General features: G+C 36.0%; 1 protein-coding gene across 2 annotated transcripts in view; it reads right to left on the bottom strand.

Annotated features, from left to right (window-relative positions):
* Positions 1-887: 887 nt before the first annotated feature.
* The window catches only part of LOC131038950 (serine/threonine-protein kinase ATM), a 417,584-nt gene continuing 399,413 nt past the window's right edge, over positions 888-19,058 (bottom strand). For both annotated transcript variants that reach the window (XM_057971562.2, XM_057971563.2), the window contains exons 72-80: positions 12,103-12,182; positions 11,927-12,005; positions 3,727-3,773; positions 3,541-3,640; positions 2,107-2,238; positions 1,734-1,868; positions 1,570-1,635; positions 1,332-1,475; positions 888-1,219 (exon numbers count right to left, since the gene is read on the bottom strand). In XM_057971562.2, the coding sequence (XP_057827545.2) occupies positions 1,142-1,219; positions 1,332-1,475; positions 1,570-1,635; positions 1,734-1,868; positions 2,107-2,238; positions 3,541-3,640; positions 3,727-3,773; positions 11,927-12,005; positions 12,103-12,182 (861 nt within the window). In that variant the 3' untranslated portion in view covers positions 888-1,141. The remainder of the gene's footprint in view (positions 1,220-1,331; positions 1,476-1,569; positions 1,636-1,733; positions 1,869-2,106; positions 2,239-3,540; positions 3,641-3,726; positions 3,774-11,926; positions 12,006-12,102; positions 12,183-19,058) is intronic.

The following is a 19,058-nucleotide window of genomic DNA, read 5'->3' as shown; positions in this document are numbered from 1 at the left end:
CACACAATGATATTTCATTTTTATAAAACTATAAGATCAACAATGGTGTGCTATTTCACTAGTGAGATTAATGACATTTAGAGTGTTCTTCAAAAGTTTGAATAACACAACCCCAAAACCGTTACATAGATTTGCATGAAAGATCAATAGTTATCCAGCCAATTACAACCTAAAGGAACCTTAAAGAAAACATGTGTTTAAATGTTTTTATTAAAATGGATGGAATATTTTCATTGGGGTTAAGAATAGAGTTCATTTCCGACTAAAATCCTTGCCTTAAATAAATATTTTCTTATCATTTGTCTTTCTTATGTGATCGATATCAATGATCATTTAATAAAATGAACAAAGCATTTAGAAAAATATGGAAGGCAAATTTCATATGCTAATATGGGATATAATGCAATGAACCTTACCTCATATAACGTAAAGAAAATATAAAGTACAAAGACAGTAACTTATGAGATATAATACAGAGAAAATATAAAATACTCGACTTGATTACAAATGAGACAAAATATATTGTGCAGGTCTATTATTCTTTGCAATTACAAAAATCGGAAATATTTATCACATGAAGTGGAAATGATTTGTTAAATCTTTGCTTCAATTTATACACCTTTCTCCCTCAATTTTTAAATAGTTTGATCTACTACATAAATTCCATTAGTTGAGGGGTTGATTTGGATTGAGAATTAATCCATTTTGAATTTTGAGATTTAATATTTAAAAATCATTATTAAATATGATTTATGCATCAATTAGTAATCCTTAACATCTTCTTTCTGTCTGGTTGGTACTAAAATATCTTAACATCTAATATCTAGTAGTTATTCTCCCAAAAGAACATTACTAGTGCATAACTCGAAAGAGAAGGAATCACTCGCTAGAAATTAAGATCCAGGGATTTATTTTAAAGGTTTGCTTTTCATCTAGTCAATGTTGGACTACAAATGAATTTGACAAATACAGACAAGCTTAAAAGATAACAGAATTTCATCAACAGAATTAACTACATCCACTTCAGAGACTGCATCATTTAACCACCGCTTTGACTCAAAATTTACATTTCAATATAAGGCCGCTATACACTGGTGGCATATCAACACTCTCATCAATAAATATTTATATAGTTACAACCTCATAGCCAAGCAGCCCATCCTGGATACATCTGGCACAAACGTTCTGAATCCATGGAATACTGAATCAACTGCTGAACCTGAAAATTGAGATGAAGGTAAACTCAAATTGACAAAAAGAGAAAAAAATCAACTTGCAGCTTGAACTTTTTAGATAATTTGTAGGTATCTCTGAGTACATGCATGACTTACCTGTCCTTGTATGCTTCTCATTTCCCCTTCCTCATAACCGTCTAGCTTTTGTTTGACACGCATCAGTGCACGAGCTGCGTCTTTGTTCCCTTCAGTTTCATCATCAGGACTCTCCACATCTGAAGTATAATCATCGTCGCTTTCCTGTTACAGTTGTTAAAGAACAGGTCTTAATAATTGAAATCCATCAATGGTCTTAATAATTGTTACGAGTCGTAATTAAAAATTTGTGATCCACCTTCTGTCGCTGCAGTGCTTTCAGAGGAGAAAGAGCCCATTTGTAAAGAGGGTCATGTATGAATACCTGCAAGAAGTTTGCACCCCTCAAAAATGAGAATTGAAATCATATCTTTCAAGCTGCATAATTGACTTTGAAAAAAGAAAAGTAGTACACATCAATACTTCGATAATGGTCAGTAAAGCTTCTTTATTTGTTCTCATCACAGATAGCGTTTCTTCACAACATCTTCTAAACACGCCCTCCACCCCAGTGGCTCCCATACCATCAACTATGTCACTTGTCAACCTAAAAGGAACCTGTTACAGATCATAGGTTCCAAATAAAAATTTACACTTCCAAAATTTAATTGCTTTTCCTTCAATACTCGATTTGTGTTTTTTTGGGTAAATCCTACTGCAATAATCTTTAATTAACAGATATACTAAGTAAAGATAATTTTGGTTAATGAAAATGTGCGACAAAAATGTTATATAGAAATAAATGATTGAATACAATGTAATTGATCCAAACCTATTAAAGCCCTATGTAACACACCTGCTCAGGAGTCTTGAGTGTTAAACCTTGCTCGAAGGCTACACCAAGGTCAATGTGAACTACTTCTGCAGTTGCTTGATCAATGAGAATGTTCATTGAGTGCCTGTCGCCAAGGCCCACAATGTAGCCAACCTGTATAAATAAAACAATCAACTCTCAGTGGAGCGATGCCATTCACATAAATATTGGTTTAGATCCTATACAATTTGAAGAAAGTGCATCTCACTTCTTGATCCTTCAAAAAAAACTGCATTAGCTACAATAATTCCACTCCAAATTTGCCAATAGTTGCCTCCTATCATAACTCCCCCATTTCCTTTCCTCAAACTATGCTTATTTACTCCTCACATTGCTGATGAATCTTTGGTGTCATTTCCAAGACATAATATACCCTTTATAAGACACAAAAATATACCAAAAAAACACAATGGAACCCATTCATCGGTAACCAATATAACAACAGATGTCCTCAAGTTCAAGTCTATATGCTCTTCCACAATAGGGATCTGTATCTTTTCGCACAGTGTGAATGCTAAATCCTTCCAATAATATCATAAATTGCACAATTCACCTCTAAGAAAGGCTTTCATGATACTGATGCAATAATTTTTTACAATGGTCAATAAAGAATACTGACTTTCTGGTGTACATTAATGTCAAAAAAAAAAGGCCAGTGGCCCAGTACAGTGATAAATTTCAAAGCCTTTCAAACTGTTAATTCTAAGCGAGCATCATAGGCTACATTGGTAACAAGGGCTCCCAAAACCAGAACCAATTTTCAAAAGATCGTTGTTTATGCTCATTTTATTAGTCATTTATAATTTGCTGTTAATTCCCATTTAATTACTTAAACCAGTAGCTAGTAACCGGGAGTAATTAGACTAAAAACAAAAGTTGCGATCATTAATTGAACATCCATTCCACTGAAAATCTCAATAACTAGACCAAACATCAAGAACCTAGTTTAGTTTCTTCGAACCAAAAACATCATAAGCTTGTTTCTCAACCTATTTTGACTTTGCTAGTCATGGTTCAGCTGCAGATCAGTACCTGAAAAATTTAGCTTCCATGATCTATACTCGTGAAAAGATACTTTCTTAGATGGCCGACCAATCATATTTTAAGGAAAATTTGAACTGTTGAAGCTACATGTTCTTCGGAGTGATAGACAGGACAAGAAATTCAAGGCAACATGCTGAAAGAAAAATAAAATAAGAGAACAGAGAAAGCATTAGTAGTCACAGAGCCTTGCAGCGGACCATGCACAGTTTGGGGCAATGAACAGGGTGTATAAATTAGCAGTAACAAAGGGGATTATGTTGAATCATAATATTGTACGCTAATCTTGATCTGCTATTTTCTGCTTCACGACCTTGGATTCTATTGATTGAATTTATATGAGGAATAACAGCAACAAGAAAACGCATCAGTTACCATGGAGCTAGCTGCAACGCTCCTTGAATAAGCCAATCTCTTCTCAAACCAGTCGGCTGGTCTAGAAAATCTTTCCAAGAAAAAGTGGTGCATCACTGGCCTGCTTATACCATCAAATCACCAGAAAATTTTACATTCTGTATTAATCTAGTAATAGAGTAACTTATAATAGAACACGCAACTCACCTGAAATTTCTACATACGTTTTGAAAAGCTTTTCGTTTATCCTTTTCCTACAGCAGATTCAGCAAGGATATCAGAATGTAGATTGAATTGAATCAATTAAGCTTACTAACTACACAATTTCTACCTTTTGAAATCCATAAACCTATTAATCACATCTAGAAAACATCTGGCTGCATGTCTAAAGTTATTGAGAAAATAAAAGAAATGTTGAACTTTGAGTTTAAGATCATGGATCAGCCGCCAAACAGTCATTAACTTTTTGATATGATATGCAACAGGCTATGCAATACAATGAAATGAATAGGACGGACATAATATAATTTCAAGTTGCCTCTTTCTAAGAGGTAATGGTGTGACCAGATACTATTCCCTTTCATGTAAAATGCGGGTATAAATAGAGGCTGTCATAACCCCACATTTTTGTAATTATTTAATCAAAGATAAATACCTTCCATTATTTAATGGGAAATGACTCCTTGTTTTATATTTAATATAATGATTGACTCCTTGTTTTATATTAATATAATGATCATGTTTTAATTATTATTAACTCTTAATTTAACTTTACCATAAAATGTTGTTAATTGAATATATAATTATTGATGCACATAATGTGTTACTAAATAAATATAAACTATAAATATACAATATAAAAAACTTAATGCATTATAAACATTATTATTAAGAAACGAGATCTTATCACCATACGATAACATTAAAATAGACCCCATATTAATATACATAAATAAAATATTTATAATGTATCGATACCCTTTTAAAGTAAGCGCTAAACATTACCGAGGGTATTGCACCCAGCAATCACATTGTATGTGATGCGGTGCGTATAACTTAAGGCGCCAAAGGGAGTTTCGGGTGGGCCAGGCAGCGGTGACTCCAACAGTCACCCCCGTTCACTCCTCCCTCAGCAGTCACGACCCATGACTGGGTCCGCCCCAACCCCCCGATGGTATTAAAAGCATAACGCGTGGGGGAAGAGGTAAGGAGAAAAGACACACAGGAGAGCGATAAGGAAAGACGCGGCAGGAGACGCAGGTAAGACTCTTACCGCACTTGTTTAAATCTGTAGTAATGTGTTCATAAATCAATGGGGTTACATACTTATAGATAGGTAAGTATTTAATTCATAGGTGCATAAATTTATGTAGATGTTAATTCAATATATATTACATATACTTAGATGTGGTTAAAATACAATTTTTACGTAAATGGAAATTATATAATGAAAACCAATATAATATATTAACATATAATATATATATATGGGAATACAATGTGAATAAATCTACATGTGCTAAATTAACTAATAAGCAGATTACAACTATAATTTGAGGAATAAATAACATTATTCAATTAAGGACTAGTAGGAATGAACTAAGATATTACCATGTTAATGAATGAGGCAATTTGCATATCCAAACCTAATGAGATCAATGAAGAATAGAGTAATAAGGATAGCAGGAACTAGGCCTCTGTTAGGTAGGCCACCCACTGCGGATGACTAAAGGTCTGCCGACGGTTGGGCCAAGGGGGAGTGTACCGCCCTTGGGCTTGATAAGTGCTACGGGCATCCTATTGCAGCTAGACCTCTTGATCTCATTAGGAACTAAATGTGGGAATTGACTTATTGATAACAAGTGACCGTAAGTGAATTGGCTAATTACACTCTAGGTAAATCATTCATACCAAAATCAATTGTTGAAATTCATTGTTTATATGTTTTTTTTAGATTGCGGATTTGGGGACATTACAATTGGTATCAGAGCCTGATTCTGCCATCTTGTTAAGGGTTGTTAATGCAAACTTATCAAAGGAGAACCAGAGGAAGTAGTAACCACATGGGTGAACCATTGGAAAATGAACTTAGAACATTCATGGAAAACAGTGATAGAAAAACTCAAGCTCTAATAGAGCAAAATGAAAAAACAAGTCAGGCTTTGCTTCAAGCCTTGCAAGATATGAATACCACCATGAATACTCTTAGGAATCATTCCAATGGCAGAGAAGAAAACTCTAATCATTCTGAAAACACTCATAATACATCTTCTAGCTCCAGGATCCAAAAACCCAATTTCCTACCTAGAGAGGGAAATAATAGGGAAGAAACAAATAACTCCTCCATGAATAACACATAAGAAATGGCTGTGGCCTACGCTGGATTAGGGCCAGAAGTAAGAGAGGTTGTATCTTTTAGGGAATTTTGTGAAGCAAAGAAAAATGAGACCCCTAGGAGAAAACCATTCAGCAGGGAACTAAAACACAAAGTTAATAAACTATCAATACCTAACTTTGATGGCTCCGGAAAAATATCAGCCCAAGCATGGATCCAAAAACTTAATACATATTTAAATCTCAGCCCCATGACAGAAGACGATGCAATCCAATTTGCCATTTTACACCTAGAAGGTTTAGCCCATGAATGGTGGTATCATGGCACCCTCACACAAGGTCATGATGGTATAACAACATATGACGAGTTCACTCAGAAACTCATTAAGAGATTTGAGAGGAAACACCCACAAAAAGATTTCAAAGAATTAACTCTCTTAAGACAAAGGGGAACAGTGGAAGAATACATCACTGAATTTCAAAAAATTTCCGTAAGGGTCTCAGGAGTGGATGAGGATAGGCTCACCTATCTTTTTGTGGAGGGACTCAAAGACTCCATTAAAGGATTGATGAGAGCATTGAAACCCCCTACCCTAGACGATGCCATAGATAAAGCTTTGGGCCTAGAAGACACTTCAACTTGGGAGAGACCATCCAAAACATTCACTAAAAATACACATACTAAAGAATGGCCTAGGAAGGGAAACACCTCTAAAGAAAAAGAAGAACTTAAGAGAAAGAACGTATGTTACCATTGTCATGAGAAATGGGAACGTGGTCACATTTGCAACGAGGGAAATGAAAGAGACATGCTTAGAAGAAAAAATCTGTGTTTTAAGTGCAAAGAAAAGTGGCAACCGGGTCACATATGTGGGGGGAAGAGCCAAGCACACAACTTGGAAGCTTTATCTAGCGATGAAGAAGAAGAACTCAATGAACCCCCAAACAAAAGGAAAAAACTTACAAAAGATGTGCAAGTATCATTAGCAGCAATTTCCGTAGCCTCAAAACACCATCCCTTTAGAATCAAAAGTATGATCAAAGGGCAGAGAGTAATTGCACTACGGAAAGCGGGGCTACCCACAACTTTATTGATAAAAGCTTGGTTAAGAGGTTGAAATTGACAACACAAGAGTTTAAGGGTTTCCAAGTAGCCCTTGCCGATGGATCCACTTCCTCATGTAACAAAAAAATCCTTCAATTAAGCATAACATTAGGGAAATACCCTACCAAAGAAGATTTCTATGTGGTCGAGTTAGGGGATTCAGATGTAATCCTAGGAATTCCTTAGATACATTCCTTGGGAAGATTCTACCTCGAACACCCCAAATTGGAATTATGTTTCACTCAAAATGGACAGGAAGTACTAATCAAAGGGTTGCATGATGGCACAACCAGAATGGTAACCTCCAAAAGAATGGAAAGGATTTTTAGACGTAGTCAAGGAGAGTGGGCTGCCCAATGCATGGTACTAGACCAAAATTCAAACCAAGGGGAAGCCATTCATATTGATATTAAACCCATTATTAGAAATCATAAAAGGGTGTTTGAAGACATCCCAAAAGGACTGCCACCCAAGAGAGGTTTTGAACACACTATTGAACTTGAAGAAGGTGCAAAACCAGTAATCTCCACCCCTTACCGCCACCCAAGGGGCTATAAGGAAGAAATTGAGAAAGCTATCAAAGAGCTTCTAGAAATGGGGCACATTCAACCTAGCTCCAGTCCTTTCGCCTCCTCCGTTGTATTGGTAAAAAAGAAGGATGGGACCATGCGGATGTGCATTGATTATAGAGCACTCAATAAGAAGACTATAAAAAATCGATACCCCATCCCTAGGGTGGATGAACTTATAGATGAATTACATGGAGCAGTATACTTCTCAACAATAGATTTGAGATCAGGATACCATCAAATAAGATTGAGGAAGGAAGATGTTCCCAAAACAGCTTTCCGATGCCATTATGGTCACTTTGAGTTTTTGGTCCTTCCATTTGGCCTTACAAATGCCCCTGCCACCTTCCAGTCATGCATGAACCACATTTTCAGGGGACAGTTAAGGAAGTTCCTGTTAGTATTTTTTGATGATGTATTGATTTACAGCAAAACTTGGGAAGCACACTTGAGACATATAGATGAAATATTGGGCCTACTTGAACAACATTCTCTTTTTGCCAAAATGTCAAAATGTGAGTTTGGGATGGAAGAAATTTTGTATCTTGGACATAAGATCAGTACCCATGGAGTTAAGGTGGACGAAGAAAAAATTGAAGCCATCAAAAACTAGCCAACACCCCGAACCCTCACTCACCTCAGAGGTTTCCTAGGTTTATGCAGTTACTATAGAAGATTTGTTAAAGGGTTTTCAAAGTTAACTTCTCCCTTAACCAATTTAACTAAGAAGGGAGCATTTTTATGGTCAGATGAAGCCCAATCCGCATTTGACAAGCTTAAAGAGGCGATGAGTTCTTGCCCCGTCTTAGCAATTCCGGACTTTTCAGCACCTTTTGAGCTTTATTGTGATGCCTCAGGAGAAGGCATCGAAGCTGTCTTAATACAGAAGAAACATCCCATAGCATTTGAAAGCAGGAAACTTAGAGACACAAAAAGGACCTATTCAGTTTATGATAAAGAAATGCTAGCTATTATGCATGCATTAGAGAAGTTCAGACAATACCTGATCTGTGGGAAGTTTATAGTTAAAATTGATCATAACAGCTTGAAGTTCTTTCTCAATCAAAAAGATTTAAATGATAGACAACAGAAATGGGTGAGTAAACTTCAGGCATATAATTTCGACATAGAATATATGAAAGGGAAGTATAATGTTGTGGCAGATGCCCTCTCAAGGAAGCCCTACTTGGGGTCTTTATCAGTCTTATCTACAGATTGGAAGGCAGCTCTAAGTACCGAATATGCTAAAGACAAATTCTCTAGTAACATTCTAGATGGGAAAGAAACAGATGAAAATTACCAGGTAATTGATGACCTCATCCTCTACAAAAACAGAATCTATATTCCATCCGGATCAAATATGAAAGTAGACATTATAAAGACTTATCATGACCTTCCTCTAGCAGGTCATCAAGGGTATTATAAGACCTACAAGCAGATCAGAGAAAGATTTTCATGGAAGGGGCTAAAGGAAGATGTACTGAGGCACACTCAAGAGTGCATGGTGTGTCAAAGAAATAAAGAAGAACACACTTTTCCTTCAGGATTACTCCAACCACTACCCATCCCAAATCAAAAGTGGGAGAGTATATCCATGGACTTCATAACAGGACTCCCAAAGGTACAGAATAAAGATTGCATTTTTGTAGTAGTAGATAGATTAACAAAATATGCACATTTTATGGCCATTCCTTCAAGTTTCGGAGCATCACAAGTGGCCGACATCTTCTTTAAGGAAATCTTCAAGCTACACAGTTTACCCAGGAATATTGTGAGTGACAGAGATAGACGATTTCTTAGCATATTTTGGCAAGAACTATTCAAGCTAGCAGGGACAAAGTTAATGCCAAGTACCAGTTATCATCCACAGATCGATGGGCAAACGGAAATCGTAAACAAAGGGATAGAAGGTTATCTAAGGAATTATGTTTCAGGTCAGCAGAATGCTTGGGTAAAATGGCTTCATCTTGGAGAGTATTGTTACAACACAACCCATCATATGTCAATTAGAATGAGTCCCTTTAAAGCCCTCTACGGGTATGAAGCAACATCCTTTGGGGATCTCATCCGCTCAGAAAGTCATGTACCAGGTGCAAAAGATTTTCTCCAGCAAAACACAGATATCATGAAACTGTATGCGGACAAAAAAAGAATTGAAAGATCTTTTGAAGTAGGAGACTTGGTATTTTTAAGACTCCAACCTTATAAGCAATCATCCATTAAAATCAGTGGAGCTGAGAAATTGAAACCACGATTCTATGGTCCTTATAAAATTTTGAGAAAGATAGGTGAAGTGGCCTATGAATTGGAGCTACTAGATCACAATAAAATACACAATGTATTTCATGTATCCCGACTAAAAAGGGTTTTGGGTCTACACGTTTCCCCTTGTACCGAGCTACCCCCAATTGATAATGAAGGGAAGTTGATCTTGGAACCCGAGCTCATCCTTGACAAGCGAGAAAGAGAATTAAGAAAGAGGACCATAACAGAGTACTTAGTCAAATGGAAGAACCTTCCTAGGGAAGATGCCACATGGGAGAGAGATGAGATCATTAATCATCTTAATCCCAGATTGCTTGAGGACAAGCAATTTTGAGTAGGGAGGACTGTCATAACCCCACATTTTTGTAATTATTTAATCAAAGATAAATACCTTCCATTATTTAATCGGAAATGACTCCTTGTTTTATATTAATATAATGATCATGTTTTAATTATTATTAACTCTTAATTTAACTTTACCATAAAATGTTGTTAATTGAATATATAATTATTGATGCACATAATGTGTTACTAAATAAATATAAACTATAAATATACAATATAAAAAACTTAATGCATTATAAACATTATTATTAAGAAACGAGATCTTATCACCATACGATAACATTAAAATAGACCCCATATTAATATACATAAATAAAATATTTATAATGTATCGATACCCTTTTAAAGTAAGCGCTAAACATTACCGAGGGTATTGCACCCAGCAATCACATTGTATGTGATGCGGTGCGTATAACTTAAGGCGCCAAAGGGAGTTTCGGGTGGGCCAGGCAGCGGTGACTCCAACAGTCACCCCCGTTCACTCCTCCCTCAGCAGTCACGACCCATGACTGGGTCCGCCCCAACCCCCCGATGGTATTAAAAGCATAACGCGTGGGGAAGAGGTAAGGAGAAAAGACACACAGGAGAGCGATAAGGAAAGAAGCGGCAGGAGACACAGGTAAGACTCTTACCGCACTTGTTTAAATCTGTAGTAATGTGTTCATAAATCAATGGGGTTACATACTTATAGATAGGTAAGTATTTAATTCATAGGTGCATAAATTTATGTAGATGTTAATTCAATATATATTACATATACTTAGATGTGGTTAAAATACAATTTTTACGTAAATGGAAATTATATAATGAAAACCAATATAATATATTAACATATAATATATATATATGGGAATACAATGTGAATAAATCTACATGTGCTAAATTAACTAATAAGCAGATTACAACTATAATTTGAGGAATAAATAACATTATTCAATTAAGGACTAGTAGGAATGAACTAAGATATTACCATGTTAATGAATGAGGCAATTTGCATATCCAAACCTAATGAGATTAATGAAGAATAGAGTAATAAGGATAGCAGGAACTAGGCCTCTGTCAGGTAGGCCACCCACTGCGGATGACTAAAGGTCTGCCGACGGTTGGGCCAAGGGGGAGTGTACCGCCCTTGGGCTTGATAAGCGCTATGGGTATCCTATTGCAGCTAGACCTCTTGATCTCATTAGGAACTAAATGTGGGAATTGACTTATTGATAACAAGTGACCGTAAGTGAATTGGCTAATTACACTCTAGGTAAATCATTCATACCAAAATCAATTGTTGAAATTCATTGTTTATATGTTTTTTTAGATTGCGGATTTGGGGACATTACAAAGGCTAATATAAAATTCTGTTCCAAATGATATGGATGTACTTAAATCCACAAACTAGTTCTGAATACTATGTATTAGAGACAATGTATCTTTCCCTTAACAAATCCTTTGAATATATACAAAATGTAAGTTATGTGATACTTCATTGGGATTAAATCATGTAGTTTTGAGTCAATCTTCATTGTCCCATATATAGTATTTCAAAGCTCAAGTTTCCAAAGCAAATTATGAATTTTGTCATCACGAGTGAACAACATCAATCAAGAGAATAATGTATTTCATAGTTGGAGCATCTGTATTCCCATAGACAAATATATAATATATTCCAAAGTGTTAGTTTCAAAGAAACTCAAGAATTTTGTCAGTGTGAGTAAAAAAATCAATGAAGAGAATACTATGATTCATAGTTGGAACATTTGTATTCCCATAAATAATGAGTTAAAAATAAGCTTACCATCATCATGTGGTCTCGGCATGTAAGAAATGGCCAGTCAGTTTTTCTATACCGCCCATGTGCTCCTCCGTTACGGGAACTGTGAATAGAATATATGTTCAGGAGATGAAACAGATTTTTGTGGTCTATAACTGACAGTAAATGATGTGATATTACAAAAAAATGGGACTACATACCTTCCAATAAGATATTCACCAAGTGGAACTGTACCATCAACCCACTCCAGAACCCCAGCACTTGGGGTAAATGGGACTACCTGCTCCACACAATATGTAATTGTTCATGTGAATATCAAATTAAATCTTAGGTGAGTGTCATCAGACAGATCCAATCATATGACCATGAACATTGAGATTATGATTGTTCTTATTTTTTTATATCTGGAGGAATCAAGAATATAACTGAAGAGCTAGGAATATATAATAAGAAATCACTTCTAATCAAGGCCTACAAGAAGTTCTGTTCATGGCAATGTACATTCAATGAAATCATGTTTTTTTTAAGGGGTGAACACTTTTGACCTGGAGCTATGGTGAGGTCACAAACAAGGGACAACGGGACTTAAACACTGATGGCAAGAACAACACCACAACTTAACCATCACACCATGCCAATACCGGCATTCAATGAAATCATGTTGATCTCTTGAGATGTACTAATTTTTTGGGCACCTTACTTCATAACGTTGATGCTTAATTTATACGACAGTTCAAAAACATCACATGCAGCTTGATATATCTACACCCTGTTCATATAATCCAGCAGCAGGTCTTTTGTACATTTTTCCACAACAGAATGCAGCCTGGTCGAACAGATAAATTTATTATTATATATTATAACTCATTTGCATAGAATGATATTTGCACCTTAGTTGCAGGGACATCAATCTTTGTTTATTGACCTCTTTTCCTGAAGAAGCTTGCAAAAGGTCAAGTCTGACTGGATTTATCATTTTTTGGGCAGAGAACTGCCATATAAGAAGGCTGACACCAACAAACAAGAGATGAGTTGAAGGATCAATTCTAGATGTCACCATGACACATTTAATCTCATTAGATGTAGCAGTCTTTTAGTAAACTCCTCAAAGTTACACCCACAAAATAAACAAGGTGAATAAAGGAGGAGCCTTTTACAGTGACCATCGATACAAAATTATTCTATTGAATCTTTGATCTGAAAGGAAGCAAAGGTGTGGAATATCCTTCCTATACTAATCTATGAGAGAACATATGTGCAAAAATTAAACTAATCATATGTAATGTCCCCATTTTCATGAGGATCAGTCCGTAGAGGAGTTTGGCCTATTACTTGATCCTCGTAGGCCATAAAGTTGATGAGAGGGTCGACTGGGTAGTTGCTTGTGGCTTCACATTCCATTTTAATATGATTTTAAGTGAGATAATGTGTTCTCGCGTATGATGTCATGTGTGTTGCACTTTATATTCATAATGATATTTTAATTATCTAAAGTGTTATTAAATAATAAAGTCACTTAAATAATATTATTATTATTTAAGGGGAATGTTCTAGAAAGATCAATTAGATATTATTTTATTTCTTATAGAAGGAGGCCAACCTCTAAAAGGAAAAGAATATATAGAGGAGGCAGCCTCATTGTTGAGCACCCAAGAATTGATATTTGTATTGATTGAGTTTTGTGGAGCCAAGGGGTTTCTGTAGATCTTTGTCTTTGGGAACGAAAACTCACATTGATAGCATAACTGAGGGAGTGAAAGATCTCTTGAAGGGTTGCATTTGAGGAGGTGACACTTCAGTCATCTCACCTATGTTTGAATTGTGGCCAAGGGCCAACCTTACTTAAGTTCGATTTTGAGAAGTGGTTGAAGATATTGTGAATGCTTGAGGATTTCATTGATCCTTTCAAGAAAGCTGTTAGCACCTTTTCATTTCTGAGTTTTAATCTCAAACATCTTCAGACTACCATCAGTTTGGGAACATCACGATTTGCATCATAAGGCCAAGTTCATTAGAGCTGGTTTGGAGGGTTTTTGAAGACAGCTTGAACGATTTTTGTCACAGCAGATTACACTCTCCTATTTGACGAGTTATATCCCTGCTATTTCAGACATTGCCGTGGCTTGGGAAGACCGTGATTTTGGATCATAAGGCTTACTTAATGCATCGATTTATCTACTAATTGGAGCGCTTTAATCCTAAGGAGGGATCGCTGGTTTTTTGATGCTAGAGACGGGATCGCTGGTTTTTTGATGCTAGAGACGGTTCCTAGCTGCTGTCATTAGTAGTTATTTTCTGAGAACTCCAAGATGCAGGGGCAATTTTGGAAAGGACATCATTTGGGCTCAAGAAGGACTGCATTTATCTGATATTGCTTGCTTCTTCAATTACCATGTGGGCGATTCTATAAATAGGTTCTTGTCATTGTTTCCATTGTCATTTCGGGTCAGTAATAATGTTGAAGATGATTCGATCTCAGAATATATATATATATATAAAATTCAAATCTGAGTTTGTATTAGGACTGATTCAATATTAAGTCAGTTTGGGAGTCATATATTTGTCACATAATAAATGAATAAGTTGTAGTTCTGATTTAGTATAATGATATCAGTTGTATGCCAAATGTTTGAAGAAATGTCTCTTGATTATTAAGGCACATTGGTCATATATGCATTGCAATAATCAAAGAGACATTTTGCATTAAGTTTGTGATTGAAATCTCTTGCAATTACATTTGAATCGGTGTCAAATACAAGGTTATCAGTCTGAGCCGTAAGCATAATGATTGCATGAGAACTGTTTGAAATAATACCTTGAACCATAAAAACAATCAGATTTTAGAACAACAGGTTATCAGGCAATTGTTTGTTAATATTCCCTTCACTTTCAGTCTTATAACAGTAGGGGATATTACAGTGGTATCAGAGCAGTGTCCTGCCATCTTGTGTGAGGAATATGGCTTCTACAGTTGTTGAAAAAGTAATGATTGCTTATGAGGAGTATAGAGCACTTCTAGCTAAGACCAAAAGTTTTCTAGATTTCGACTTCTATTTGGAGTATTGGATGGATTATGGCAAGCACAAAAGAAGAACAAGGAATAGAGATACTTCATCTATGATAGGCAGAAATTTATATTATGACTTTTTTAGGAATGCTGATTTAACTCAAGAGGATATGAGGACAGCCATGGGGAATGAGTTGTCTAAATCATCCTTGCAAGAAGTTTCACTTGAGACTTCTACATTGGAGGATAGCATAGAGCATGCTAATGATATGGGTAGCAATGGTATGGTCTCTGTGGATGATCATATTGCTTCTTCACCTTCACATGATGAAAAATCAGACTATGGCAGCCAAGGATAGTTGGAAAATCAGTCCCTTGTAGCAGCTACTCCTAGAGAAGGAGATGAGACAAATCAAGACTTGATAGTAATTGATGACTACAATGAAAAAGACGATTCCAAAGATCTGAATTGGGATAGTGATAATCCTCCTCATTCTTATGAGATTGCTTCTCTTATACATGGGATAACTTGTGAAGACAAGTCTCAAGGTGGTGGTTCACAAAGCGCAAGTGTTGAGGGTGAAAATTCCAATAGAAATGCACTTGTGAAGTTTGAAGAATATGATAGGTATATTGATGACAACAACACATTTTTTCACTTCATCATGAGAATGATGATACCTTGGAATCATCTCTAGATGGCACTCAAGAATTGGGTGTTAAAGATGGATTTGGTGGGATGTGGAAGTTGATCCTCTTCTTAGTGGAGCAGCCATTGGTGTTTTGATTACTCATGATGAAGGTAACATTTTGCAATGGCATGATATCATCACTGATTTGTTTGAGGACAGTAGGATTATGTTCCATAATTCTCATGAGATTGCAGTCCTTACACATGGAAGAATTTGTGAAGATGAGTCTACAAGTGTGGGGCATGGCTTGCATTGAAGAGGTGCTTGAAAAGGGTGAAGACTTAACACAATGGTATGACAACTATTCTGATTTTGATAACAGCAGTCATACTTCTTTGCATCAACATGAGGTAGCCACATCGTCACTTGAGGAACATAGTATTATGGAATCTTTCTATGATAACGCTCAAGTTGTGGGTGATAACATGAGGAATTCGAAGGCAAGGATAAACAAGGTGAAATCAGACCTTATTTTCTGTGCATAAACAACAGCGGTATGTCTTCACTTTCTCATGATATGGCAACCTTTAATTATGGAGAAGAAAGTGACATAAGTGTTACTATGGTTGGTACACATGATGCAAGCAGAGGACATGAAAATTTTGATGTTGCATCTCATTTCGGGACAAGTTTCAGGCACTTTGAAGCAGCTGATATGGAGCAGTCCCAAAGTTTGATTGATGGATGGCTAGAAAGGGAAAAGCAAGCCAAGTTGTTGGTTCAACAAACCAAGCTCCATCTTCAACAAATTCATGATATTCAACACTCAATAGAAAATGATAGGCCAAGTTTGTCTAATTCTGGATATTTTGTTGGGGTTGAACATTCTTTTGAGGGTGTTAATGATTTTTGTGATGACACTCATAGTGGATCAGCCACTCAAGAGTTGTCTTTGGAGGGTAATGAAGGCAACCATAATCCATCTTTGGATTTGTTACCCATTTCATATGATATGGCAGCTATCTACTTGTTGGTTGGTGATTTAATTTTCTTAGATTCGTTATTGCTCGATGGCTGCCCTACTTGGGTTCCCATTGCACATCTTTCTTTGGCGTGCTTCACATCAGCTATTGAATTGATACAGCAGATTCAGTTGGTAGTGTTAGTGCTGGTGTTATAGGAGCTCTTTGGTGATAGCAGAGACATTACACATATTTTCCCTTGGGATCTAGGTGGACTAGAGTTTTTCCTTTGCAGCTAAGATTGCTTAGGGACAAGCAATTTCAGGGAGGGCGGATTGTAATGTGCCCATTTTCATGAGGATGAGTCCGTAGAGGAATTTGGTCTATTACTTGATCCTCGTAGGCCAAAAGGTTGATGAGAGGGTCGTCTGGGTAGTTGCTTGTGGCTTCACATTCCATTTTAATATGATTTTAAGTGAGATAATATGTTCTCACGTATGATGTGTTGCAATTTTTTTTAAAATTCTAATGTTTGTAATTTCTTGTATTGTACCCTTCTCGCATGTAAGAAAATTTGCAATCATTAGCTTATTTCCCATATTTCCCCCTAAGCTATTTGGCATTAAAAAGGGAAAAGTAAATTACATAGTTAAGTTGTCAAAAGTAATATTTCTTACAATTTTAAATTGACAACTTATTTAATTATTTATAAAGTGATAAGTGACTTTAAGTTGTGCAAAAAGATGTTAGGCTCAAGGGGAGAAAAGGTGGTCATTTTGCACAATTTAAAAAGTGATTTTTCAATATTATAGTGAATATGGATCCAAAAAGAGAAATTATTATTTTATTCACCAAAAAGTTATAAAAGGAGTTGTGAAGAGAAAAGAGTTACCATTTTTCATATTTGCTTTGCTCTGAGGAATTTAACATGTTCTTATTGCTTGAGGATGAAAACCCTCTAGAAGTACCAATGTCGAAGATGAAAACCTCCTAGCTAGACATGGTGATTTCATCCAAAAGTCACAACTATGCTTGCAAATGAAGTTTTGTAGTTGTTGTTGAGAATGGATATTTTTGATGTGTTTTGGTTTACAAAAGATAAAATGTTATTTACATGAATATCTTAGTTGTTTTTTGGAGTGTTTGTAGGGCGCTTTTGGAGGTCCTTGTGCAAGCCAGACTAGTGCCTTACCTGTTGGATGTACCTCCTAAGTAGGCTGTACCTCTTGCAAAGTTGCAATCATGATTAATTTTGAAGGTTTTATGTTGATATTCCTTTATTCCTTCATGTTATTTTTCTGCACCATACACTTTTGAGGAAGTCTGTGAAGAGGCCATACTAGCTATAGGCAGGCCATACATGCCAAGAAGGGGCGTGTCAGTTTTCGAAGGAAGCACTACAGTCTTCCTCTCATTTTGGGATGTTTTGATGGTGCTCAACCATCATTGCTTTAGTCCTAACACTTTGGAGTTGAATATTTGAGTATTCATTAAATGATAAGTATATATAGGTGTTGCACAGAGCCCATACATTTCTGTACTAGGGGTTTGTGACAAACCTAACTGTATGGCTGAGTCCCTTGACCATTAATTCATTATATATATCCATATGTTTGCTAGCATGCAAACGCACATGTATTCACTTCTATTTGTTAGTGTAGGTTTTTTATATTTATTTTTCCTACACATTATTAAGCATACTTAGGTTATATTAGAATGATTAGTATGAGGACACGTGGCATAATCCTACATTCACATGTGTCGTTCACACCCACATTTGGGTGGTTGAATGTCACACCCTCTTTTGGACTCATTTGCCACCTGCCCATAACCATTTGTTTGTCCCCATCTAAGTTGGTTTGCCACATGTTTGACATTTTCCAAGTAGGCACAACTCCCACCTAATTTGGTTATTTGGGAGTTATTATTCCTCTTGGAATTATGTGCCCACATTTTGCTATATAATTAGCACTACCTCTCCCTTATGAGCTAATTCAGAGCTAACTCAGATGAGTTCATATTAGCTCAATTAGTACAAGGGAGTGCTGATCCATATTGTATCATTTGGAGTGTGATAATATCATCATTTTGTTATTGCACCATTTTCAACATTTCATCCTCTTTATTGCTTTGTGTAGAAGGTTGATCTTGGTTTTGTAGGTGATCCTGGGAGATTGAGTCCATCAATGACTCAAACATGGTATCAGAGCGCTTCCAGATCTGCAAGCCCCTTCTTGAATTTTGAGAGATATTCAATATTGAGCTTTTGCTGGGTGCATTTTCAGCCAAAAAAGACATCATGATCGAGTCCAGAAGGCTGAACAAACGGATTTTGATATAAAATACTCCTCATCTCAAAGAAAATCAGATTCGAGACAAAAATTGACCCCCCTGCATTTAATATGGTATGGGTTTGAATTTTTTTTTAGAAAAATAATTATTTTCTATATTGAAAAAAATATTTATTTCCCGCTTTGAAAAAAAATATTATTATTAAACAAAAAATTAAGCAAGTTTTTATTATTGTTTGAAAAAAAAAACATATAAAAAAAATA

The sequence above is a fragment of the Cryptomeria japonica genome, chromosome 3 (genome assembly GCF_030272615.1).
Source record: "Cryptomeria japonica chromosome 3, Sugi_1.0, whole genome shotgun sequence".
In the NCBI taxonomy this organism is placed as follows: domain Eukaryota; kingdom Viridiplantae; phylum Streptophyta; class Pinopsida; order Cupressales; family Cupressaceae; genus Cryptomeria; species Cryptomeria japonica.
The sequence above is the reverse complement of the archived record's forward strand: the minus strand, read 5'-3'. Positions and strand labels throughout refer to the sequence as shown.